The following is a 26,003-nucleotide window of genomic DNA, read 5'->3' on the forward strand; positions in this document are numbered from 1 at the left end:
TAACTCTCTTTGATCAGACAACTTTCTAACAGTGTCATCAGTACGTAACACGAGTTACATCTAACAGATATCTTTTACGTTTCAGTGGATTTCAACATCTCTTGTCGATGCATGTATTCATGATGACTCTCTTTCAGTAATATGATGGAGGGTGTGATTACCCCTGTTTACGTGTAAACACAATAAATTATAACTCAAGACCCTATTTGTGACCTTTTTTCTTTCTTCTCACAGATTCCCCAGTGGATTCATATAAACCTTTGTGGTTTGACCGTAAAATGGATCCTGTGAGCAAAGAAATAACGCACATTTACCGTGGCACTTACTGGGAGGCCAAGGAGAAGCAAGAATGGTCTGCCTGCCCAGATATCTTCTGAGGAAAAATGGGAAGTGGCAACATCTTGATCCCCTCCCATCCTCTTCCACCCCATACTTTCTATCCATTACTTTTACCTTCGGCGATGCCTTATTGACCCTAGTTGTGGCCCCTCAGAACAGAGCAATGCTCAGCAGATCATCCCCGAAGAATTAATGAAGTGTTTTTTTTTGTATTTTATTTTATTCCCCCCCCCATGTCACCAGCAATTTATTGTTGGATCTAAAACATTTACAGTAGCATTTATGCTACTGCCGATAAAGCACTTATGCATTAGGTGATGCCATGCCTGTAATGCATATGTACAGTGGCCATGAATCAACTGGACAGGTGACATTGCTATTGCACAGAATGTTTTGCTTTACTGACTTGGTAGTGTTTGGGAGTTCTTTACCTAGTCTGCAGAGCATTGCTTTGATAAAATTCTCCTTTCCGGGTCTCTGAACCATCTCACAGCCCCCGCCTTGAGCACTAGGGTGGGTGGGGGTGGTTGTCTGCCTTATGTTTGAGTTAATCTGTAATTTTTGGGTTTGTTGTGGGTTTTTTTCCCCCCAGCTTTTTTTTGTTTGTTTTTTTCTTTTCATTGAGGGGAGGGAGGGTTTCATTTCTCAGACCTCTGGTATTGATTTGGGGTTTACAATTGAGGGTTTGCTCTGTCCTGCCCCATATATATAAATATATATATATATATGTATATTTTTCATTTCTCTACTGTCACTACCTCTCACTGTGTGTCACCTTTTTCTCTCACTCTTTCTCTGTTTTCTGTGCAAATACTAAATTAAATAAATAAATAAAGATCAGATTACACTTCTCAAGTTCTTTGTAATTGTGTTATAGTTTTGTTTGCAGTCATTTTAGATCTGTTTGTACATTGGCCTGCACCCTGCTACCTTCTGGTCGAGTACTTGAAGGGGAACTCTAGGTAGAGGTTAAAAAAATTAAACTTCTGTAGAAGCATAAAACATTACTTGCCTATCTATCCCAGTTTTGAAACTACCAAAAATCAATTTTTTTTATTTTTTCTTCCCTGCAATTCCTGGTTGAGCAGTTTTACACAGTACTACAGGTTCCAGAATGCAATGCTTTCCCTCAGCTGTTCATCAGTCCCTCACCCTGCACATTCCCTGCCCAAATCTATTGCAGAACATCTAGGCTGTGTTCACACATTGCAGCGTCATTGTGTTACTGAATTATTTGCAGTACTTTATAATTTCATTGTTGTCCCACCCATCCACACAGCACGCTGTATTCTCTGCTTGTAACGCTGATATTGCAATAAAGTAAAGAACTTTTAGAATTTTTTTTTTCTTTTCATCTCCACGCACATATTATGATCAAGCATCTTTTTATCTTTGAAGTTGAGCCCCACAATAAGGCTCTGATCCTCTCTGCCATTTAGCATCATTTACTTGTATTACTGCATCATTTTGTGAATATGCTGCAGTACTGCAATGACACTTCAACATGTGTGAACACAGCCCTAATTTCACTGCACACTTCTGCACAATCAGCGCAACACCTGCTTCTGGCTGGTCAGAGATGGTGAATCACTCAGCCAGCCAAGCCTCCTGTGAGATCACGCCCTGCCCCCTGTCTGCATCATCAGCCTGATCTCGGCAAACACACACAATGTGAGACAAAGGCATGGAATTTTTGTCTCCTAAGGTGGGAGCAGGAGACAATGTGGATTGGCACAGAGGCCTTTTTTTTTTTTTTTTTTTTTTTTTTAACCTTCTGGATTTCTATCAGCCACCAGTGTGGCAGAACCACACAGATATGGTAATACGTTGTATAGACACATCTATATAACTTTTAATGTACTTTTAATAGAAAACAAGTTTTCCTTATGCGGAGTTCCCCTTTAAAGAGTGCCAGTTGAGTAGTCCAAAATTTTTTGTATCCATGGCTTTGAACATGCATGACCCCTATTCTGACCCAATGTTGGTTGCGTCCATTATGGTCTCACGCATGTTCATAGCAATGGAGACCCAAACTGTCGCTCAGAGAGTGGACTTCAGTGCTGATCTGGCAGTGGCCCTTATGACAGGTACACTTAAAGGGGTCATCCAGCGAATCTTTTTCTTTCAAATCAACTGGTTTCAGAATGTTATATAGACTTGTAATTACTTCTGTTGAAAAATCTCAAGTGTTCCCATACTTATCAGCTGCTGTATGTCCTACAGGAAATTTTGTTTTCTTTCCAGTCTGACACAGTGCTCTCTGCTGACCCCTCTATCCGAGACAGGAACTGTCCAGAGCAGGAAAGGTTTTCTGGGAGAATTTGCTACTCATCTGGACAGTTCCTATGTCAGCAGAGAGCACTGTGCTCGATGCTAATTTCCATATTGTGCTAATATTACTAGTGGAGAAAATGGTGATTAACCCCTTCAAGACAGAGCCCTTTGATGCACAAAAGTCCTGGTCAAATTAATGCAATGTTTCTCCCTGCCTTCTAAGAGCCATAGCGCTTTTATTTTTCTACCTACAGACCTGGTCGGGGTGTCATTTTTTGTGCCATGATCTCTAGTTTTTATTAATATCATATTGGTGTAACAGACAAATTTTGATTGCTCTTTATGATTTTTTTTTTTTTTATATATAATTTAATAAAATCCGCAATCTGGTGTTTTTTTTTTTTGTTTCAGTTTACGCCGTTCAGCATGCGGGAACAATGTTATATTTTAATAGATCGGACAATTCTGTACGCTACCATATGTAATATGTTTATTTATATTTTTATAATGGGCAAGGGGGTATTTTAAACTTTTTATTGGAAGGAGGTTTATAAGGGGTTTTACAATACTTTTAAAAACTTTTTTTTATTACAGGCTCTAAACATAGATTGCCGATCAGACAGGACGGAGGTAAGGAGCTTAATCCCGCCTGTCACCACATGTGATCGGGACCGGGTCCCGATCACTCAGTGACAGATGCTTGATCTCAGTGCTTAGATGCTTGTTATGGCATATACCTTACCCCCATACCTCTGATACAAGGATGGCCACAGAAGCATCTAGGAATATGGATCTTGCAAGGCAAAAATTAAAAGAAGGCCTCTCCGATTGTTCATTACCATCCTGTCTGACCAGAAAAACATGCATCGAAAACTCTTGCAACATGTTTATTTTTTGTGAGCTTTAACTCGAACCCACTTTATTAAAAACCTGTACAAATTATTTCATGGGTGCTGTCACAATGTGATACAAGAATAGTTTGTCAGCAAGGATCTCTTGAGCACTATGATTGCAGGTCCCTTTAAGGCTTTCTTACATTTCACATTGGTGGAGAGTTTTTACTTCTTTGCAGTCTATATTTTCATAAATGGAGTCGGGTGAATTTACTGCATCTGAGCTTTTACCTGAAAATAAAATAAAAAGAGCATTGCTGGTCAAGAGGTATTCCAAGATGAGGAAAAACATTGGCATGGGGAGTGTGTGAAATGCCACAAAATTGGAATAGAGCCATGACTTCCTGGTCACCACCAGTGTGTGTGTGTTTGTGTTTACTAGGTTGTGCATAATAGACCAAAAGAGCAAGCCTGAAGAAAGAAAATGCTCAGCACATCCAAAATAATACACAAAATATGCTTTATTAAATATTTGCAGATAAAAACACAAAAAAGAAAGAAAAAAGCTGTATACAGCAATTAAAACCGACTACATAGAGGGAGACCCTAATACGTCAATCCTCAAGCCGAGGTCCTCCACATGAATAAATCATGCTTTAAAGGTACAGCATCCCTCACTAGTATCAAAATACAGGTGTACAATGCATGCATAGGTAATAATACAAAACAAGTAACATATGAAAATAAAACATACACATAATACCCTAACACATGCACTAATGTACAAACCAAAATATAGAAATGGTAGAGGGATGAGAGTGACCCCGGTGCTACCCTTCCCCACACGTATCGTGAGCAAGCCGCTGACTTCATCAGGGGTCTGTGTCTAAACCTGCAATATGCAGCATTTTATAGTACATCAATATAGTTCATCAACCAATTATAAGCCAGGTCCGTCAGTACTCACGGGTGGGAGCATCAATCACACCCTCCGCCATCCAACATGGAGTGTTTAGCCGGAAACAACCAGCACGAGGAATCAAAGTGTGAGCCGGAAGTGACCTCAGTCGCATGAGGAGTAAACATCAGGTGGTTCAATTGGATAACATCTACAGGGAGAGGGGAATGATGACGCCTGGTATATGCGCCCGCCCATCTGGTCACGTGAGCGACAACTATCGTCACCTGATAAGTTTGGTCACATGATTGAATTGCATCACACTCTATTCACATGGAAGGTCCGCCCCTCAAGTCAAGTGAGCGGCACAAGTTATAACCTCTTCAACCGAATCACATGATTAGATCACACTCTATATACATGGGCGGTCTACTTAGTCATGAGTCCGCCCATCTAATCATGACACACCCTGTACGCACCCGCCCCTCTGGTCAAATTCATAGAATACGTCGTCACTCAGATAGGCAAATATCATGACTACATTACATCACTCCTTATCCGCCCACCCAATCACATGAGCGTCATCCTACGCCCACTATATAATAGCAAAAAGGCCATCATGCTTCGCCGAAAATGATAAGTAATTTCATGGAGTGTGAACATAATAAATAATTTCATGCAATGCAAATCACCATCCTAAAAGATATGTATATAGCATAACCACATAATGAAGTCCACTCTCACAGTGAGAGGTTTTAATGGTGCACAAGTCAACTCTCCCAATCACATAGGAGGGATCCTGCAAAAGGAGGGGACATACATGATTTCTGCAGAACGTGGGAATAGAATTGCCTGGCCATACCAATATGGGAAGATATTACACATAACCAAAAAAACTCGGATATTCGTATATACGATGAATACACTAAATGATCGCATGGTTAATTCATTCTGTTGTTAAAAATAAAAAATAAAAACAAGCCACTGCATGATCACATGCCATTTTCAACAATAATTAAATAAAATACCATATTAAACAATGTATCTAACAAATATTAAAAATGATATTTTATATATAAATAACACCATAAACAATAATATATATTCACATAGTTTAATTAGATGTAAATACATGACATAAGCCCATGATAACATTATTTAGCCACATAACACTTGGCCCAAAGTCCAACAAATGCTATAACAAAACACTGCCCACATAGATACACAGTGTCACCAATAAATATTCTAATCCGCTTAGGCCCCGTGGATATCAAATGACCATCTAACGTCGCCGTGGCACAAAAATGTAGATAAACAAGACCTCCGTTACTGAAAATATGGAGGCCCGGGAAATGGAAATCCGTATACCAGAATAGCTGCTAACATAATCTAAAAACCACATCCCATTTGAACATCTAACCAATCCATAAATCATGAAATGTAGAGCAACCCATGTACAATTACAAAGAGTCTTTTAAAATTTACAAATTTTAATGTTTACTAGGTTGTGGTGATGCTTCAATATTTACCCACCTATCCACTGGCCTCACATAATTCCCCAGCTCTGCTGCACAAGCCTTTCACCCAGTCACTCACTGCCTCTATCCAGTAACCTGGGGTTTCAACATATTATATTGAGGCAAGGAGTGACTGTGGTGACAGGCAACAGCATGTAGTGTGCACATTTAACTCAGACCCTCTACTCTCCCCTGGGGTCTCTCTGCAACCTCCTCCTCCTCTCAGGCTGCCTTTATCTGCTCTATGTGCTGCTGCTGGCGGTTGGGACACAGGAGATAAGGAGGGAGAGAGACTGCAGCCTGCACAGTGTGGCCCTGGAGCTGCAAATTTGACAGCATGTAAGCTGTACCTGGTGCTTTCCTGTACCAGAGGTAAATCTGTGTGTGTGGACTAAAGTATGTATATTATGTGAGTCTGTGTGTATGGTGCATGTGTGTATTATCTATGCATATATGTAATGTGCATTTGTTTAGATGTGCGTATCATGTATGCATATAGGTAATTTCTTTTTTCCCCTCAGTTCTACAATAGAAAACCTAGAATCACAGAACTGAATAAAAAAAAAAAAACATGGGATACAATGCCAACAATAATTTAAACAAGAATGCGAAAACTGCAGAAAAAGTGCCAAAAAACCCACCAAAAAGCAGGAAAATGTTCAACAATCTTGGTTTAGATTTGTAGTGAATTTGTTGCAGCGACTTTTGTGGATTTTGTAGAATCCCCAGCCATTTTTTTCTAAATTAACTGGTGTCAGAAAATTATATAGATTTATATTTCACTTTAGTAATTATCAGCTGCTGTATGTCCTGCAGGAAGTGGTCTATTCTTTCCAGTCTGCCACCTCTGTTCATAACATGAACTGTCCAGAGCAGGAGATGTTTTCTATGAGGATTTGCTACTGCTCTGAACAGTTCCTGACATGGACAAAAATGGCAGCAGAGAGCAGTGTGTCAGACTGGAAAGAACACACCACTCAAATACCTTAAATAGGAGTAATTTTACAATTCTATATAATTTTCTGATTCCAGTTGATTTGAGAAAAAAAAACTAACTTTTCGTTGGAGTACCTCTTTAAGTTAAATAAAGTCAATGGGGAAAATTTTGAAAACATAGACTAGACAGTCTAAAATGTGTCATATTTAGGTCCCTTTCACACCAGGTTTTTACTCTTTTCAGTCCCTGACAGATACCTCCCCATATAGTTATGGTGGATTCCGCTTTATGCCAACTGTCCTACATAAACTCCCAAAATCCATAATGCAATACCTCCTTTTTTGGCTTTTCATTCTGAAGCATAATGTTACAATTGTGATTTGTCAAGAATGTGGAAAACCTCTAGATTTTCTGTCTTATCAGGGCATATTGCACGATTTGATTCTATAAAAATATAAAACACTACTATTCTCAACATGACCATTATAAACTATTATTAAGCAGCATAGATAGAAGACCACAACCCCTAACATGACTATAATCTATTTCTTTTATACCCTCTGCATAGAACATCACAACCCCCAACATGACCCAACCACTGGGCAAGAGCATAATACAAGTTCGATAATACTCTATACCTATAACACTACAACCCCAATATGATCATAATGAGCCTGCTCCATAGGACCCTACCACAATACCGACATATATGTACATAGGAAGGTGGGCTACCTCTTTTGTACAGTCAATGATCAACTAATCCTGTGATCACCAATTTCTATAAAAGCCTGGGAAATGTAGTTTTACATGCCGCCCATACTGCTTGTCTATACTCTGGAGGATTTCCAGGTAGGGATCCCCTCTTTCTCTATTCATTTCAACAGCTTTATTTATATTACTCTTTGGCCGCCCTTCTAAAATATAATTATATCAGATTGTCAGCTGTCCCCTGAGATTTGATTGGTTGCTACGGGCAGGTTAGACTGTCTTAGTTGCGCATGGCAACCAATCACAGTTCAGTTTTTATTTTACCAGAGTAATTTGAGAAATGAAAGCTGAGCTGTGATTGGTTGCTATGGGTCACATCAAACATTATTTAGTGTGCTTAGTGTGGCCTAACCATAAGCTGCTTGGTCACAAGTGTGTTAAGTGACCTCTGCAGTAAAGTGCATTGCCAGTCATTAATGGGTTAATGCTTCAGATGTGTTTGCCTGCAGTAACCATGGTAACCATGCACTGTGATGACAAGCACTTGTCTCATAAAGAAGGTTCCATAAAGCAATGCACCGCGCCCTGATTAGTGCCATCTTGGATGCGCCAGAGGACCTTGAGCTTGACTATTTTACTGCCCCTACCTTTTATGTAATTTGGAGGTTCTAGAAGGGAAAAGAGGTGGTCTGCTTTAGACTACTCCTTTATCAAGTCTCCACCTTCTTGACAAGTGGACCTGGATCTGTAAGGGAGAAGAGATACATCCGCCTAGCCATCAATAAGGTGACAGATATTGCAGCCAGATTTCTCTCCCATCCAGTTTATTATATTTATAGTATGGTATTACCTTCTAAGCCCTGGGGAGGGGCAACTCTCCAGCCATGGCTCCCTCAAGGTTTCCCCCACAGGGGTTTTTTCCTCGCCTGAGTGCTGGAGGGTGACTCTTCGTGAGTCAGGGGTCTGCCATTTTCAGTGTCATGTAATTTTAAATAAAATTGGGACCCTTTGACCGCTGATTACAATGTGTTGTGTCTTTATCTTGCATTCTCTGGTTTAACTTATTATGCTTGGGAGTTGGGGATCCATCACATATTGCAAAGTCATAAAGCTACACAGCCTGCTACACAGATCTATCACCTGCACAATGAGCGCAAATAGGATGGAGCAGTGGATAGTAAAACTCCTACATGTATGTGCATATCCCTGGATTAAAGGGACACTGAAATCTTGAAGAAAAAACATGGTGACCACTGAGGGTCTTTCTAGGGGGGGAGGTGTGGGGAGGCCCTTCAGGTTGAATCCACATTGGCTGTCCATTTTGGACAACGGGCAGGTAATTCGGGGGGAATTTTTTGGGAAAGTAATAAAGACTATACTAAAGTGAGATATGTGCGGGATGCCTTGAAGGCATACCTCAGAGGGATCTTCTTCAGGCACATTGTATATAAAAATAAGTTGTATTCTGCAAAAGAACTGGAACTAAAAGAAGCAGTACAACCCATTCACGGTAGATGAAATAACAGCGGCTATTAGGAGTTGTAGGGGACAATCCGCTCCAGGGACGGACGGGCTCCCATTTGAGCTTTATAGAGAGTATGCTGAGGTCCTTGCACCTTTGCTTCATAGAATGTTTAATGAATCCTGTGTAGATGCCGCCCTTCCATTCTCTATGTATGAAGCCAACATATCAATAATTAGGAAAAAAAATAAGGATAGCAGTACGGTAGAATCATACCGCCTGATTTCACTGCTCAACACTGACTACAAAATTATAGCCAAAGTTCTCGCGCTCAGACTTGAAAAGTCGGTGGGGAACAAACCGGCTTTGTACCAGGGAGATCAATATATGACAATATTAATAGAGCGTTTAATTTACCCTAAAATGAGAAAGTGGCAGGAAAAAAACACCAAAGAGAAGGAAAATGTGCAACAATCTTAATCTTGGTTCAGATTTGTAGCGAATTTTGTAGAATTAAAGGGTTACTCCTGCGATTTTTTTTTTCTTTCAAATCAACTGGTGTCATATAGTTATAAAGATTTGTATTTCATGTCTATTTGAAATTCTCCAGTGTTCCAGTACTTATCAGCTGCTTTATGTCCTGCAGGAAGTAGTGTATTTTCTTCAGTCTGACACAGTGCTCTCTGCTGTCACCTTTATCCATGACAGGAATTATCCAGAGCAGGAAAGGTTTTCTATGGGGATTTAATACTGCTCCAGATAATTCCTTTCATGGACAGGGGAATTCGTTCTCTCTCACAGCCGCCAGAAGACATTTTCGCCCTTGTTCTGTAGAGTGAGGAATCACACTTCTCTATCTGGCAATTGACACATCTAAAGGCCCTATTCAGGGCCAGATTAAAGGGAGGGCACCAGGGGCACGTGCCAAGGGGCCTCCACCACTAGGGGGCCTCCACCAGCCCAAACCTGGAAGTGGTGTCTGGGAGCCAGTCACACGCGCAAAAAGCATGTGGAAACCCTACCTGGACACAGCACTGGCCACACTGCATGCTGCCCAGGGAGGGAGGGAGGTGTAGGGTTAATCCTGTGTAAGCATCTCCCTCCTGGCAGGCTCAGACTCCCCCCTGGTGGGTCTTTGAATGGATTCTTCCTGTCAAGCTTCCGGGTACCTGTCTCCTGCCGAGGTCCTCACTCCCCCCTCGCCCCTCCCCCTCACTGAGGAGAGGACAGTGTGGGACCACAGCAAGGAAACCTAATCTCTCCAACAGGGATGTGACATCATGAAGCATGCTGGAGGATCTGTCACAGTGGCTTTCAGGCTGAAGGAACAGAGAAGAGCCAGAGGAGAGAAGACCTGTCATTTGCCCAGATCAGGTGAGTAAGAGGCTTTGTTTTGTATTGGCACATCAGAGCAGGGATATATACTATAGGGGCATATATCAGAGCAGGGGCATATACTATAGGGGCATATATCAGAGCAGGGGGCATATACTATGGGGGCATATATCAGAGTAGGAGTATATCCTATAGGGGCATATATCAGAGCAGGGGGCATATACTATGGGGGCATATATCAGAGCAGGGGTATATACTATAGGGGCATATATCAGACCAGGGGTATATACTATAGGGGCATATATCAGAGCAGGGGGCATATACTATGGCGGCATATATCAGAGCAGGGGTGTATACTATGGAGGCATATATCAGAGCAGGGGTATATACTATGGGGCATATATCAGAGCAGGGGTATATATATATATATATATATATATAGCGCCTGTGTGAAGTGTATGATATATAGCCTGTGGGCAATGTATGGTATTTAGCCTGGGTGCAGTGTATTATATACAGCTTGTGTGCAGTGTATGGTATATAGCCTGTGTGCAGCATATAACATATAGCCTGTGTGCAGTGTATGATATACAGCCTGTGTGCAGTGTATGATATATATAGCCTGTGTGCAGCATATGACATGTGGCCTGTGTGGAGTGTATGATATAAAGCTTGTGTGCAGTGTATGGCATATAGCCTGTGTGCAGCATATGACATGTAGCCTGTGTGCAGTGTATGATATATAGCCTGTGTGCAGTGTATGGTATATAGCCTGTGTGCAGCCTATTATATATAGCCTGTGTGCAGTGTATGATATATAGCCTGTGTGCAGCATATGATATGTAGCCTGTGTGCAGCATATGATATATAGCCTGTGTGCAGCATATGACTTGTAGCCTTTGTGCAGCGTTATAGCCTGTGTGCAGCATATGGTATATATAGCCTGTGTGCAGCATATGACATGTAGCCTGTGTGCAGTGTATGGTATATGGCCTTTGTGCAGCATATGACATATAGCCCGTGTGCAGTGTATGGTATATAGCCTGTATGCAAAGTATGGTATATAGCCTGTGTGCAGTGTATGATATATAGCCTGTGTGCAGCATATGACATGTAGCCTGTGTGCAGCTACTGTATATATGCCATGATCCTTAGGGTATATTCACATGTACCATATCTGCTATAGATTCTACACAACCTTTAAGTACTTTCTGGTTGCTCTTTACTGCTTCAGGTAGTTTTTATGGTTGGGAACTGAAGATGGGGCCTAGACTTGCAAGTCCAGGTTCTGCCTGCGATTCACAACTGCATATGCTAGCTGTGGTGGCAAACACAGTGGGCAAGAGAGCACAGAAAGTGCTAAAGTGCTGTGTTCTCGCATTGAATTAAGTGGGAACACTCCGCGATGCTCACCCCTCCCCCATTCTGTCTCTAGGGCCTGGCATCTTCCTCTGGACTGCAGCCTCTAGGGACCATCACATGCAGAACAGAGGAGGATGCTGAGCCATACAGCCAGGAGTGAGGAGGGGTAGGTGATAAGTCCCCTACAGTAATCAGCCACCTATATAGATTGCTGTATGTTGTATTTGTGGGGGAAGAAAATGGGGGGGCCCCCAACAAAATTGTTGCCCAGGGCCTCCACCAACCTTAATCCGGCCCTGGCCCTATTCCACCAACAGATCTGACGACAGATTATCTGCCAAAGATTTGAAGCCAAACCCAGGAATGGATTTGAAGAGAGGAGAAATCCAGTCTTTCCTTTATGACCGGTTCTCTGTTTATAGTCTGTTCCTGGGTTTGGCTTCAAATCTTTGGCAGATAATCTGTTGTCAGATCTGTTGGTGGAATAGGGCCTTAAGGGTCCATTTACACAGAAAGATTATCTGACAGGTTATCTGCCAAAGATTTAAAGCCAAAGCCAGAAACAGACTATAAATAGAGATCAGGTCATAAAGGAAAGCCTGAGATTTCTCCTCTTTTCAAATCCATTCCTGGCTTTGGCTTCAAATCTTTGGCAGGTAATCTGTCAGATAATCTTTCTGTGTAAATGGACCCTAAGTCTGGCAAATGCCAGGAGAAGGTTATTTGCCTGACTGCATTGTGCCAACTGGAAAGAACTGAAGCAGGAAGCAGTGGTGGTTGTCTGTTTGGTAGGACCTTAAACTTGCGGCTATGACGTTATACAGGTATTACAGTGTCTGCAGTGCACTATAGAGGAAGAAGTTACATGCCCCTCCATTGATTATCACTAGAAGGGGGCGGGCCGGATGAAGGTATTTCTTCGGAGAGGCACAACTAACAGCACCCAGACTAAGTGCAGGCCCGGCGCTGAGGAGGTAGATAAGACACATGCCTTCCTCCTCAGTGTCCTCGGCACTATAGGTAGCTATCAGCAGGTTAGATTTGTTAGGTTAGACCTGCTGATAGTTCCCCTTTAGTAGACTGTCCTAGCAAATTACTGTCCCCGGCACTTCCCAGTAAACTACACAGACCTGCTGATTTTACATTGCATGGGTCTGATGCTGACTATCTTGCCTCAAGTATGCCCTTTAATTACATACCATCACCAAAGACGCCTCTCCTTGAAGACCACCAAAGACCATTTTTAACACCTGTAGAAAAACAACATAGTCAATAGTCTAAAGCTATGTTCCAACACAGATTTAATACATACATAAAAAGCCATATTTTGTTTTCAATAGATTCTTTTAAACCCCATAGAAAACGGTTCTTTTAGTCATAAAGCTATGTGTTGAAGTTGTTAAATCCATAGCTTGGCAATTTATGCTGCAGGTTTTTTTTATTGACTTTAATAGGGAGGTCAAAATCCACAGTAAGGGTGCGTTCACACCTACAGGATCTGCAGCAGATCTGCAGCAGATTTGATGCTGTGTTCAGTTATTTAAATGAAATCTGCTGCAGAAAATCAGCTGCAGATCCTGTAGGTGTGAACACACCATAAAGAGTTATTGTCTAGGATTTTTCTGTGGAAACACTGGGTCTGCAGATTTTCAGATTTTCATTACCTTTTCCCCATGTAATTACATTATCCTCTTTGATTATAAAAAAAAATGTATAGTATGGTACAGTGTTAGCCAAAAAAATCCATATCGTCGTAAATACTTGAAATCAAAGTATTTTAGGAGTGATACCTTTATTGGCTAACAAAAAACTGTTAGAGCTGTGAGCTTTCGGGATTCACAAGATCCCTTCGTCAGACAAGTTCACAAATGAATGACTTACAGGAACAGCACAACATTTTAGGGATGTTACAAGCCAGAAGGGAGGGACATCTGTGAATGGGGGGGGGGGGGGGTTCCCTTGCAACAACAGAAAATGCAGCACATGTCCCCACATATTGCAAACAAACACAATCCGCATCCCCAATACACAGCGGGACTACACAATCACCAATGCTTTCTCATGTACATCCTCCAATGTGGTCTACATGATAAAGTGTACACGATGCCCCACAGGGATTTACATTGGGGAAACAAAACAGAAAATACAAACTAGAATGAGCTTACATAGACATACAATAAAAAGAAGTCCCAACACCCCTGTAGGCCAACATTTCTCAGGACTGTACCATAGAATAACAGATTTAAAGGTTATGGTCCTCAAAGGTCACTTCCAGAGTGACAGAGAGAGGAAAGTGTGGGAATCCAAATTGATAAAAACATTCCAGTCATTAACACATGGATTAAACCTGGCACCTGGATTTATGACCCACTACATGGACACACTCTACATATAAGACTTAGGGCCCTTTTACACAGAAAGATTATCTGACAGATTATCTGCCAAAGATTTGAAGCCAAAACCAGGAACAGACTATAAACAGAGATCAGGTCATACAGGAAAGCCTGAGATTTCTCCTCTTTTCAAATCCAGTCCTGGCTTTGGCTTCAAATCTTTGGCTGATAATCTGTCAGATAATCTTTTTGTGTAAAACGGCCCTTAACTGACCAACAATCTTGGACTTCCAAATAAGCTTTCATTTACAACAAGCTCCCTTTAAGCAATTGCAGGTACAAATAGTAGTGAATTACTTCCAGGTCACATGGTACAGAGGAACGGCACTACAACTCCCATACTGTAACATAGATATATCGAAAACTCACTGTATAGCCATACACAAACAACATTATTGGGAAAAAAACATATAACAAAGTTATAACATGTGTTTTGTTATGTCTGTTATTCGATCTGGTATCTTGTATTGCTCAGGTGAAAGTTGGTGCTGCTATCGGTGTCGGCTCGTGGCATGGTGTGTATATGTCCTACTTTAGGAAGGGTTATTAGTGTAATCAGATTAACTGAGCTGAACACTGTGTGGCCCGTGGCCCGACTTTTTTGTCTCGAGAGAAACAGCCTGCTCAGCCAATCACTGTCCGCAGTGCAGTTCCTTAGTCAGTGATTTCCTGGGGGGGCTAAAGGCGACTGAAGACACAGAAGAGGACTCTAGGGAAGCGCAGACAGGTAAGTATAGATTTGTTAAAGTTAGGTTTGCGAATTTTGCGGTTAAAATTTGTGAACTTCACAAACCAGATTTTTTTTTAATTTGCTTATCTCTAGCAGCAACCAATGATTTGCTTGCTTTGCCTCATAAATAGTGCAGAAACTCACCCATCCACTGGAACTTCATGCAGCATCCAACAATGCAGACACACAATAAGGCGAGTCCAAGGCACAGTGTCACCACAAGAGGGATATTGGAATTGTTTGTGGAGGTAGTGACTATTAAAGAAATGATAGGTTAAATACTTATTAATTTCTTTATTATTATTTTATTTTTTCTAAATTGGTACATGTTCTGTTTGACTTTACTTCTTGAAAAGAATCTGGATTTTACTGTGTAGATAAGCCATAAAACCATGAACATATATGTTGTAGATGAATGAAAACTTGTGGATATCTATTAGTTCCTACCTTGTGTATTACAGAAGATCCAGTGTCCATCCTTATCATAGTTTGGTGTTGTTGAGCACCACAGCAGATTATCAGATCTTCCTTCTTTGGTGCAGGAGGTGAATAGATTGTTAGCAAAAATGAAAGGGAAATTACAATGTGCAATTATGGGTCTTTCCTCACCTCCTATACAAAAAAAGCAAAAAACATTAGTCGTTACATGGAGGCTCAATCAGCATCACATGTTTTATATAGCACAAATGTATCTACCAAGCACATTGTTATCTACATCATTGTCCATTATGTTTGGTTTTGAAAAGTCAAGATCATAAACTCTACAACCAGGGTATATAGAATCTGTGTGTGGCCCAATTACTAGGCCTGGGATTTTGGCACATTCTGCATCCTTACTGCATGCTTAAAAAATAGATATGACAGCAATAATCCGTGCTAATACACCCTCTAACACACTTTCCACACATATATCTGTACCGTCTGCCCCTGCTTGATACACCCTGAAATCATACTTTGATCTTGTCCCGTGCCGTATGCCAATTCCTGTAAGGTAGTCATCTGGGTGTTTGTTCAATCCAAGTAGTCACGGCCCCAGGGGCTGGTTTGGCTGTAATCACGCCTCTATGGGTGTGATTCACTGCCCCATGTCACTGCATCATAATCCGGGGGTGGGCCTGGGACAGCGTGCAGCGAGCCGGGGTGCGTGGGAAGAGAGTGAGGGGGATGAGGAGAGGATGATGGTGATGGTAGTCTCTCCTGAGTGTGGCGCTGAGCTCCTCTGTGAGGGGATGCACTGAGGGCTGCAGGGGGAGAGTGTGCTATACCTGCAGGATGGCTGGAACTTGTCACGGTCACAGGTGTGCACGAGGGCTTCTGCAGGTACAGGGGGACTCTCTGGCGTTTTCCGGGTATCACTCTCTCTTCTGTGGCTGCTGCAGCGGTTTCTGTAGGGGGGCTGCAACCGTGTGTAAGGTGGTCGGTGGTGTGGACTTGTAGTTCCCCCGGGGCCAACCCCAAAATACTGCTGCCTGGTAATATGGCCCTTGATGGTGGTGTGGTGCAGGTGGACCAGACAACAGGGAGACAAGGAGGGAGGCAGTGTAACAACAACTCCTTTACTGTTAGTCTTGCAGGTGTTATACAGTCCTTTAGCATACAGTGGTGAATACTGGCGGCTTTGACTGGGTTATTGTACTTGTGAGAGCCTGGTGGTGTGTGGAATGCTGATGGGCACCGTGACCCTGTGGATCTCTCCCCAATGGCGCTTGAGTCTGTAATCCCTCTCAGTCGGCTAGGGAGCTTCCTGCTTCCGTTACTGGGCCGGGCCTTAGGCCACAACTTTCGGGTCCCAGAGGTATCCAGGGGTCCTAGTCAATCTTCCCCCCCGAATTTCAGGAAGATGGGTACAGAGGCCTCAGTTATCTCTGCTACCCAGTATGCTCAAGTCCTTTTGCTTAGGGGTTCTGCCCTTAGGATTCCCACTAGAGAAATACCTTGTATCTCTGTAAATACTTCTGAAGAACTCTCCTCTGGTTCAGTCTCTCCTCCTTTATCTCCTTCCCCTTCTTTAGTAACAGGCAGGCTTGGCTGGCCTGCCTGCAGAACAACCACTAGCTGCACTGTATAGTGGCTGTACACACTGACTTGCCAGTGACTGCACACTGACTGAACTACACTGAACTGAACTGGACTGAACACCACTTCCTGTCACAGCTAGGTCTGTGAGGAGACTGCTCCTCCCCCTTCTAGCAACTTCCTATGGGATTAATACACTACCTCTACACTACCTAGAGCAGTTCCCACTAGGGACAGTAGGTGTCGCTGTTGTGTGGTGTGCAGTGTAAAGCATGTAACCCATTCCTGCCTGCCAGTTACAGGGTACAGAGAAATACAAATAACAGTTGAACATAAGACATGTTACCTCCTAGAATAGACAATAAACTGCTTGTAGACAGGTGCCATCCTCAGCTCAGCCACAGGAACCATGCTCTGGTATACTACAAGCGTAGCTGAGATACAGCACAGCGGCTCCCTATCCCCTGTACTGCGTATGTGTGAACTGGCCTCTCATATAGTCAGGTGCTGCTTTACAGAGCAGGACAAGATCAAAGTATGATTTGGGGGTGTATCGAGCAGGGGCAGATGCTATAGATTTATGTGTGGAAAGTGTGTTAGATGGTGTATTAGCAGGATTATTGCTGTCATATCGATTTTTCAGGTGATTAGTTCCCTTTAAGGCTGCGGTGGACCATCATTGAGACGGGATCAAAAGCCTAAAGCAGGAGCGCATCGGGGGAGCACTGGCCCGGCAGGTAAGCATTTGCTGTTTATTATTTTTACCAGCCCAGCACCTAATTAGTTAACCCCTTCAAGACCGAGCCCATTGATGCCCGGATGTCCAGGTCAAATTAGTCAAATGTTTCTCGCTGCCTTCTAAGAGCCATAACGCTTTTATTTTTCCACCTACAGGGCTGGTTGGGGTGTCATTTTTTGTGCTATGATCTCTAGTTTTTATTAGTATCATATTGGTGTAAGAGAAAATTTTCAATTGCTTTTTATAGTTAATGTTATGTTAATAACTTGTTAATGTTTATTGTAATTATGTTATATTTTAATAGATTGGACATTTCCACATGCTATGATATATCATGTTTATTTATTTATTTATTTTGCATATTTTGATTTTTATAATGGGCAAGGGGGCATTTTAACCCTTGAGGACAAGGTCCAAAATGACCCAGTGGACCGCGCAAATTTTGATCTTTGCGCTTTCGTTTTTCCCTCCTCCCCTTCTAAGAGCTCTAGCACTTTCAGTTTTCTATCTACAAGGCCATGTAATGGCTTGTTTGTTACAGGAATAGTTGTACTTTGTAATGGTGTCTTTCATTTTACCATAACGTATGACGGAATCCCAAATATATTATTTATGAAGAAATAAATAGGTGAAATCGTAAAAAGAATGCAATATGGTAACGTTTGGGGAGTTCCTGTGTCTACGTAATGCAGTATATGGTAAAAGCGACGTGATACCATTACTCTATAGGTCAGCCCGAACACAACCATATGCAGGTTTGCACAGTTTCTCTAATGTTATATATGTAATATATTAATATTATATATAAATAATATATAAATATTAATTATATAATAAATAATAATATAATGGCCCTATTGTGACGCTTATAACGGTTTTATTTTTTCACTTACGGGGCTGTATGGGGTGTCATTTTTTCCGGCATGATCTCTAGTTTTTATTAATACCATATTTGTGAAGATCGGACGTTTTGATCACTTTTTATTAATTTTTTTATATATATAATGTAACAAAATCGGTAATCCGCGCACTTTTTTCCCTCTTTTCGTCTACGCCGTTCACCGTTCGCAAGGACGCTTGCTATATTTTAATAGATTGGACAATTACGCACGCTACAGTATATTATATGTTTATTTATTTTTATGTGTTTTATTTATATAATAGGAAAGGGGGGTGATTTAAACTTTTATTGGGGGAGGGGTTTTGGGGTAGTGTGTTAGTGATTTTTAACTTTTTTTTATTACACATTTTAAGTCCCTTAGTGGGACTTGTACATTACTATGATTTTATACACTGATCATTGCTATGCCATAGGCATAGCATTGATCAGTGTTATCTGCGCTCTGCTCATTGAGCCTGCCTGTGCAGGCTCAGTGACCAGAGCGCCGATCGGACCACACGGAGGCAGGTGAGAAACCTCCGGCGGTCCATTTTAATGATCGGGACCCCCGCAGTCACACTGCGGGGGTCCCGATCGGTAAGTAACAGGGGACTCCCCCTGTCAGTTACACTTAAACGCCGTGGCCGCGGCACGGCCGCGCCGTGATCGCGGAGTTTAAGGAGTTAATGTCACGCTGCAGCACGATTGCTGCAGCGTGTCATTAACGGTGAGGTGCCAGCTGCTGATTGCAGATGGCCCCCACCTGCTATGAAGCGCGCTCCGCTCCGGAGTGCGCTTCATAGCTCTGGACGTACCGGTACATCCAGGGTCGTCTGAGGACAGACTTCCAGAATGTACTGGTACGTCCTAGGTCGCCTAGGGGTTTAACTTTTATTGGGGGGTTTATATAAGGGTTTTTTTTTAAATACTTTTAAAAACTTTTTTTTACACTTTTATTTTAAAGTAAAACTTGAAATTAATATATCGCACATACTGATCTAGGCTATGCCATAGCATAGCATAGATCAGTGTTATCGGCGATCTGTGCATAGAGCCTGCCTGAGAGCAGACTATGCACAGAATGACGATCAGACAGGACGGAGGTAAGTCACTTACCCCCGCCCGTCTGTACAAGTGATCAGGACCAACGCAGCATGGTTGCAGGGGTTCTGATCCCTCAGTGACAGGTGCTTCTCCTGTCACTGACGACCTTAAACGCTGCGATTGCTGTGCATTGCTGCGTTTAAGGGGTTAATAATTGCAGCTGTCTGTCATTTACTCCAGCTCCCAGGACACTGATGTGTGCGGGACCGCTCTCCCTGCAGCAGTCCCGCACATAATAAACCCCTCCCCCAGTCAGGAATGTATTTATATGCTCCTGCTGCACGGGGTATGTGCAGCAGGAACGTATATATAGATTGTTGACGTGAAGGGGTTAAATATGGATTTCACTGCATTTTCGCAGCGGAATGAAAATCTGCAAGAATGAAGGGCTATAGACTGTAATGATATCAAGTATTGCAGCGGATTTTACAGAAAAACTCACTACAAGTGAACGCACCCTAACACAACTTTTCTTTTTTGGTGTTGCAACTTCAATGTTCAATGTTGAGGAGTGAAAATGTATTTAGTAGTGAGTTATAATAGTGACATTCTGGTGGTTCAGAGAATTAACCCCTTGCCTCTTCAGCCTGTTTTGGTCTTAATGCCCGAGGCCTATTTTTCAAATCTGACCTGTCTCTCTTTATGTAGTGATAACTCTGTGGTGCTTTTTACTATCGGGGTTTATTTTGAGATCGTTTTTTCGTGACATATTCCTCTTTATATTTGTACTGAAAATAAAGACAAAAAGAGGCACAGGCGCCTCGTGTGATACCAGAGGCAAACACGGAGAGTGTAGGGGTGGTATTGTGCTCACCTTAAAGCCACTTGGGCTAGTAGCGTATCACCCTAATTAGGGTATATATCCAAGCTGGGGTCTCTCGCTTGCTAGCTGGATTCACAGGACTGCAAAAGCTGGTGGTACCTCTAAACGGGATGCTCCCAGGGGGGGCCCGTGTATAAACAAGAGTCAAAAGAAAAATCCAAAATAATGGTACCATTACCAGCGCTGTCACTGCCAGAAAATCCGATTCACCAGGCGGATGAAGAAAAACTTGTTTATTTAGTTGCACAACGTTAACATGTTTCGGGAGAGTATCCTCCCTTCCTCAGAACCAAAGTGCACAGCCATCAGCACTCAGCATATCCATTGGACAGCCTAGGATGGTGCCCTATCCATTTCTATTTAGCATTGTTCAGTTGTGCTCTAAAGGCACCTGGGGGGACATAGATATTTAGAGGGAATCAAAGTTAATTTAATTGAGTTCCTCTGAATATCATACACAACTCACAACAACAAATTAGTCATTTATGGCATAATCACAGGATGACAAATGACTGACAACCGGTGGACAGATGAGTCACTGGTTTGGGAACAAAGCTACAATATTTTCCAATCATGTACAGCACCTTTAAAGGACAAGTGCCATGAAAAACTTTTTCCCAGTAATTGAAGCACATTACAAAGTTATATAACTGTATAATATGCTTCAATCACCTATCTGCCTCCCTTCCCTGTCTTTTCCCCCTCCACCCCCCACCAGGAAGTGTCCTGACTCACACAGACCTAATTACTGTTGTCACTGTCACCAGGCAGCTCCTTCTTCTGAGGATGAGTCATCAGCAGGAGGGCTGCTCTATGTCCTGTTACAGCAGCCTCCCCCTCCCCTCCTTGTCAGGTGACTCTGCTTGCTCAGCTTATCTTCTCTAGTGACATGACTCCTTCACTGAGTCCACAGCAGCAGGAGAGAGGGTATGAGGGGAGGGGGGAGCTGCCTATGTGCCGGAGTCAGTCTGAGGGAAGATAAGCAAGTGAGATGTGACAAGTGATGGCTTGCAGTTGTTCAGCCAATGGGAGTTGAGCAAGCCTGTCACCTGACAAGGCAGGGGAGGGGGGAGGCTAGTGTAACAGGAGAAGGAGCTGAGAGAAGAGCTTGGTGACAGCAGTAATCAGGTCTGTGTGAGTCAGGACACTTCCTGGTGGGGGGTGGAGGGGGAGAAAAGACAGGGAAGGGAGGCAGATAAGTCTTTGCCCCGGAGAAGCTAGCTACACCTCTGGCACATAATGTTCACTCTTACTATTGTCACACTTTTAGTTTGTGATCCGGGGTGTAGCTAGGGTTCATGGGGCCCCATAGCAAAAAACCATATGGGGCCCCCTCCCCTACACACTATAATATATAAACTTGGTGATGTGGCCAAAAAATAAATCTCTTGCGGCCAGAGGCAGAATCCTATGTGCAGCCACAACAGTGACTGGCAGAGAAGAAAGCCAATGTCATCCACTGTATTTAACTATAATAGCCTATTGGGAGCCTCATGGTTATATGCATAGGTTCAGGAGCAGACTACCTTTTGTTTAACCCCTCATGTACTGCAGTGTGTAAGTGACCCAATGTTCTCTTACATGCTGCAACACAAAAAAAGGGTTAATAAGCTAAAGACAATTAGCTCTCTCCTTCACTACAGAGGTCAGAGGTTATCACAGTAGTGAGGCAGTGAGCTAATTGTCTTTAGCTTATTAACCCTTTTTTGTGTTGCAGCATGTAAGAGAAAACTGGGTCACTTACACACTGCAGTAAATAAGGGGTTAAAGGGGTTGTGCGACGCTAAGAAATTATTCACAGAATAACACACATTAAAAAGTTATACAACTTTGTAATGTATGTTATGTCTGTGAATTGCCCCCTTCCCGTGTCCCACCCCCCCCCCGCACATGTATCCGGAAGTGTTGGTGCATTATACATTACCTGATCCGTGTCGCGCATGTCCGCCAACTTGTGCCAAACGTCATCTTTGGACGGCCGGCCGAACCGCTCTGACCGTCCCTAGTGCCGGCCGCCTTCTGCAGCGTCATCAGATGCTCAGCCGTGATTGGCTGATCATAACTGTGCTCAGCCAATCGCTGCTGAGCGGCTGATGACGCGGCCGCATCATCAGCTGCTCAGCCGCAATCGGCTGAGCATAACTGTGCTCAGCCGATCGTGGCTGAGCACAGTTATGACGCGACAGAGGGGGGCCGGCATCAGGGACGGCGGCAGCGATTCGGACGGCCTCCCGAAGATGACGTCTTGGCACAAGATGGCGGACATGCGCGACACGGATCAGGTAATGTATAATGCACCAACACCTCCGGGTACACGTGCGGGGGTGGTGGGACGCGGGAAGGGGGCGATTCACAGACATAACATACATTACAAAGTTGTATAACTTTGTAATGTGTATTATTCTGTGAATAATTTCTTAGCGCCGCACTACCCCATTAGGGTGCGTTCACACCTACAGGATCCGCAGCAGATCTGCAGCAGATTTGATGGTGCAGATTTGATGCTGTGTTCAGTTATTTAAATGAAATCTGCTGCAGATCTGCTGCGGATCCGCAGCGATCCGGTAAGTGTGAACGTACCCTTAAGCAGAAGAACACAGGAGACTCTTATCTTCCCTGCGCATCCCTGGGCCCCCTCCCCCCAGGGGCCCCATAGCAACTGCCTTCCCTGCCTCTATGATAGCTACGCCACTGTTTGGGATAATGATTAAGTAATTATAACCGGTTAGAAATGCATCAGAGAAAAATAAATTTTTGCATCCTATAAAGGACCTACTGATGGAAAGACTGTATATGGGAATGCAGAGCAGAAAAACAGAGTGCCAATGCTCACCCATGTCCACTGATCCTTATATGAGTTATTTATGCAAATCCAAAGAATGTTACAATTTTATACTATTTAGAGAACTGGAATAACTAATGCCTCAATTACCCAAAGTGGTGCAAAGCTCCCACTGTAAATCCTGTTCATAGTCCAAGGTCTTAGAACACCAGTAAGCATTATCCACCCGATTGTTGGGAATGCAAGAGTAGTATAAGCGCCGGGAATACTTGAATGGAAATACACAATGTGAGGATGTCACATTCAGACCTGAATAAAGAAAAGCAATTACTGAAAACACTTTCTATCATGCCTCGTGTGATATCCAGTACCATGCAAAAAAATATTCTCACTCCAAGGTTATACTGCAGTTTCCTTTGTACTACCGCTGATTATTATGTTCTACATTCTTTTACTGTCTATATGAAAACTTTTATAAACATTACAGTTATAAAAAAAAAAATATATTCTCACCTTCTGACATGTTCACTGTTAGAACTAGAAGAAAAAAGTGAAAAGATTTGAGATTAATTCAGTTTTCTGTTCCAATATTAAACATTAAAATTATAGAGACACATATGTGGTGAGCCCCCGTGGTGCTATGGCGGAGGAATGGCCGGTCACTTGCTAAATGGTAGAGTGTGACGTCACTCCTGTGGTAGTTGGCCTAGATACAGCCGGGCCCAGTGATATTATGTTGTGACGCCAGTGCCGGTTGGGCACACAGGTATGGTGGCACACCTACTTTTAGTTTAAAGGGCCGGTTGTACCTTGTTCCCCTGGGGTCAGTGACATGCCGGGTTGCTACGGGGTCCCTCGGGTTATTATCACGGTGGGGTGGAGTGGTGTAGTGACCCTTCTGGACTATTGGTACTGCCACCCACAGAAAGGGGAAATGTCCCAAGGAGTGTGTGAATACTGTGCTGGTGCGGGGCGAAGAATCACAAAGGCTCTTTACCATAAATAACCTCTTGTTTACTCTGAAAGTTCTTAGGTACAGCAGGACATATAGCTGTGCATTGACAGGATATGTAACACTTGATAGATTCCTTGATAAAACACTTGATAATACACTTGACAATACAGGATGTGTGATAGTAATACAGTGAAGAGTACCATCTTGCTGACTGAGTTGCGTGTTGAGGGAATCGTAGAAGGATCAGAGGAGCAGAGAAGAGGATGTTGTGAGAGTCCCAACCCAAGTAGTAATGTGCTCTGCCGGGATGTTGGAGGATGAGGTAGAAAAATACTGAAGAAGAAGAGAATACCTGTTCCCATGTTTTGACCTTTGGGTCTTCGCACCACCTTATGCCCACCAGTGTCGGGTGACCCGTCCTATGAGGCCCCAGACCCTGTTACCTGGGATGAGCGGAATGCTGAGGTTTTCGTGCTGACAACTGCGCTGCGAGATAGAGTTTCTAGGCTTATCACAACTTTGCTCTATCCGGATCAGTTCCTAGCTTTTTGCTGTCTGTGGATACTGTCCTGCACTGTGACTCTCCTAGTCCACGGCATGGGTTGAGATTATCTCTGACATGTCCTCTCCTGTAAGGGGTTTAACACTACATAGTGTTTAGTAAAGTGCTTGAGGAGAAACTGTTAGGTGCATCTTGTATTGCCACCTCGCCATACAGGAACCTGACTAAGACTGCTCCTTGAGGCTGGGGGACCTGGCAGAGTGCCAGGGCCCAAAGGGGACCACTGTAGGGAGCTTTCTAGCTAGCATCCTTCCCCTACAGAGTCTAGTGACAAAAGACCTCTACACTTCCTCTACCCATGTGACTTCCTATGTCCAGCATATCTAAAATGTGCTGTGAGTGGGTGAAGAGTACATTAGAAGAAGTAAAATGAGAGATGATAGCAGAGGCGTAGCTAGGATTCATGGGGCTCCATAGCAAAAAACTGTATGGGGCCCCATGAATCCTGTACGCCCCCCCCCCCCCCCTGCCAAACACAATGACGCACATATACACACACAGAGGCACCATTAACGTATATACACATACGCCACTGACATACACACATATATATACGCTGTAATGTGATTACACTAGTGCTGATGTATACACCATGAATAGAGCCCAGCATTAATAGAAGCTGCTGCAGAACATCTTTGGGAGCAAACCTGTCAATCACTTGAGACACAACTGACATACATAAACACACACATACAGGGGCGGATTAACTTTACCATAGGCCCCGGGCTGTTCACCAAGCCTGGGCCCCCCACCCCACTGTAACTATGGAAGCACTAGCCTGGCGTTCATAGTACAGGATAGATAATGTCATGATGTCCTGATTTGTGCAAAATTGCAATAAAAAAACTGTGATTTTTTTTGCAAATCATGGCAGAAGTGTAGCCAGGAGACAGTACACCACTGAAAGTTTAAATCTTTTTGGGTGGTCATGGGCCCCCCAGGAGCTCAGGGCCCCGGGCTGCCGCCCAAAACGCCTCTATTATAATCCACTACTGCACACATATACACCACTGCTACAGACACTGCTGACATACACACACACACACACACACACACATATATAGCCACAGATACATACAAATACTGACATATAAATATATACACAGATACATATATATATATATATATATATATATATACACACACACTGACATATACATATACCCACAGATACATATATACACTCACTGACACACATACACAGCACTTACAGCTCCCAGGCTTCCCCCCTCCTCCTCCTGTAGTCCGGGTTGATCTTCACATAGATGTATTGAGGACCTTTGGGTCATGTGACCCAAAGGTCCTTCATCCCTCTCCTGTGCCGTCTGGCAGGTCCTGCTCCTCTGTTCAGCCC

At 43.0% G+C, this 26,003-nt stretch overlaps 2 protein-coding genes across 7 annotated transcripts in view; one reads left to right on the forward strand and one right to left on the reverse strand.

Annotated features, from left to right (window-relative positions):
• Positions 1–1,194, forward strand: part of OSBP (oxysterol binding protein) — a 39,537-nt gene extending 38,343 nt beyond the window's left edge. For both annotated transcript variants that reach the window (XM_069980801.1, XM_069980802.1), the window contains one exon: positions 235–1,194. In XM_069980801.1, coding sequence (XP_069836902.1) covers positions 235–377 — 143 coding nt within the window. In that variant the 3' untranslated portion in view covers positions 378–1,194. The remainder of the gene's footprint in view (positions 1–234) is intronic.
• A 2,290-nt stretch (positions 1,195–3,484) lies between these two features.
• Positions 3,485–26,003, reverse strand: part of LOC138798700 (72 kDa type IV collagenase-like) — a 33,934-nt gene continuing 11,415 nt past the window's right edge. The window contains exons 2-7 of one of the 5 annotated variants that reach the window (XM_069979250.1): positions 23,646–23,669; positions 23,283–23,441; positions 15,236–15,400; positions 14,933–15,043; positions 12,865–12,915; positions 3,485–3,737 (exon numbers count right to left, since the gene is read on the reverse strand). In XM_069979250.1, the coding sequence (XP_069835351.1) occupies positions 3,646–3,737; positions 12,865–12,915; positions 14,933–15,043; positions 15,236–15,400; positions 23,283–23,441; positions 23,646–23,669 (602 nt within the window). In that variant the 3' untranslated portion in view covers positions 3,485–3,645. Of the gene's footprint in view, positions 3,738–12,864; positions 12,916–14,932; positions 15,044–15,235; positions 15,401–16,053; positions 16,922–23,282; positions 23,442–23,645; positions 23,670–26,003 lie in introns of those variants that run through there. The other 4 variants (XM_069979251.1, XM_069979252.1, XM_069979248.1 and 1 more) reach the window with 4 other exon arrangements.

Source organism: Dendropsophus ebraccatus, chromosome 8, assembly GCF_027789765.1.
Source record: "Dendropsophus ebraccatus isolate aDenEbr1 chromosome 8, aDenEbr1.pat, whole genome shotgun sequence".
NCBI classification, from domain to species: domain Eukaryota; kingdom Metazoa; phylum Chordata; class Amphibia; order Anura; family Hylidae; genus Dendropsophus; species Dendropsophus ebraccatus.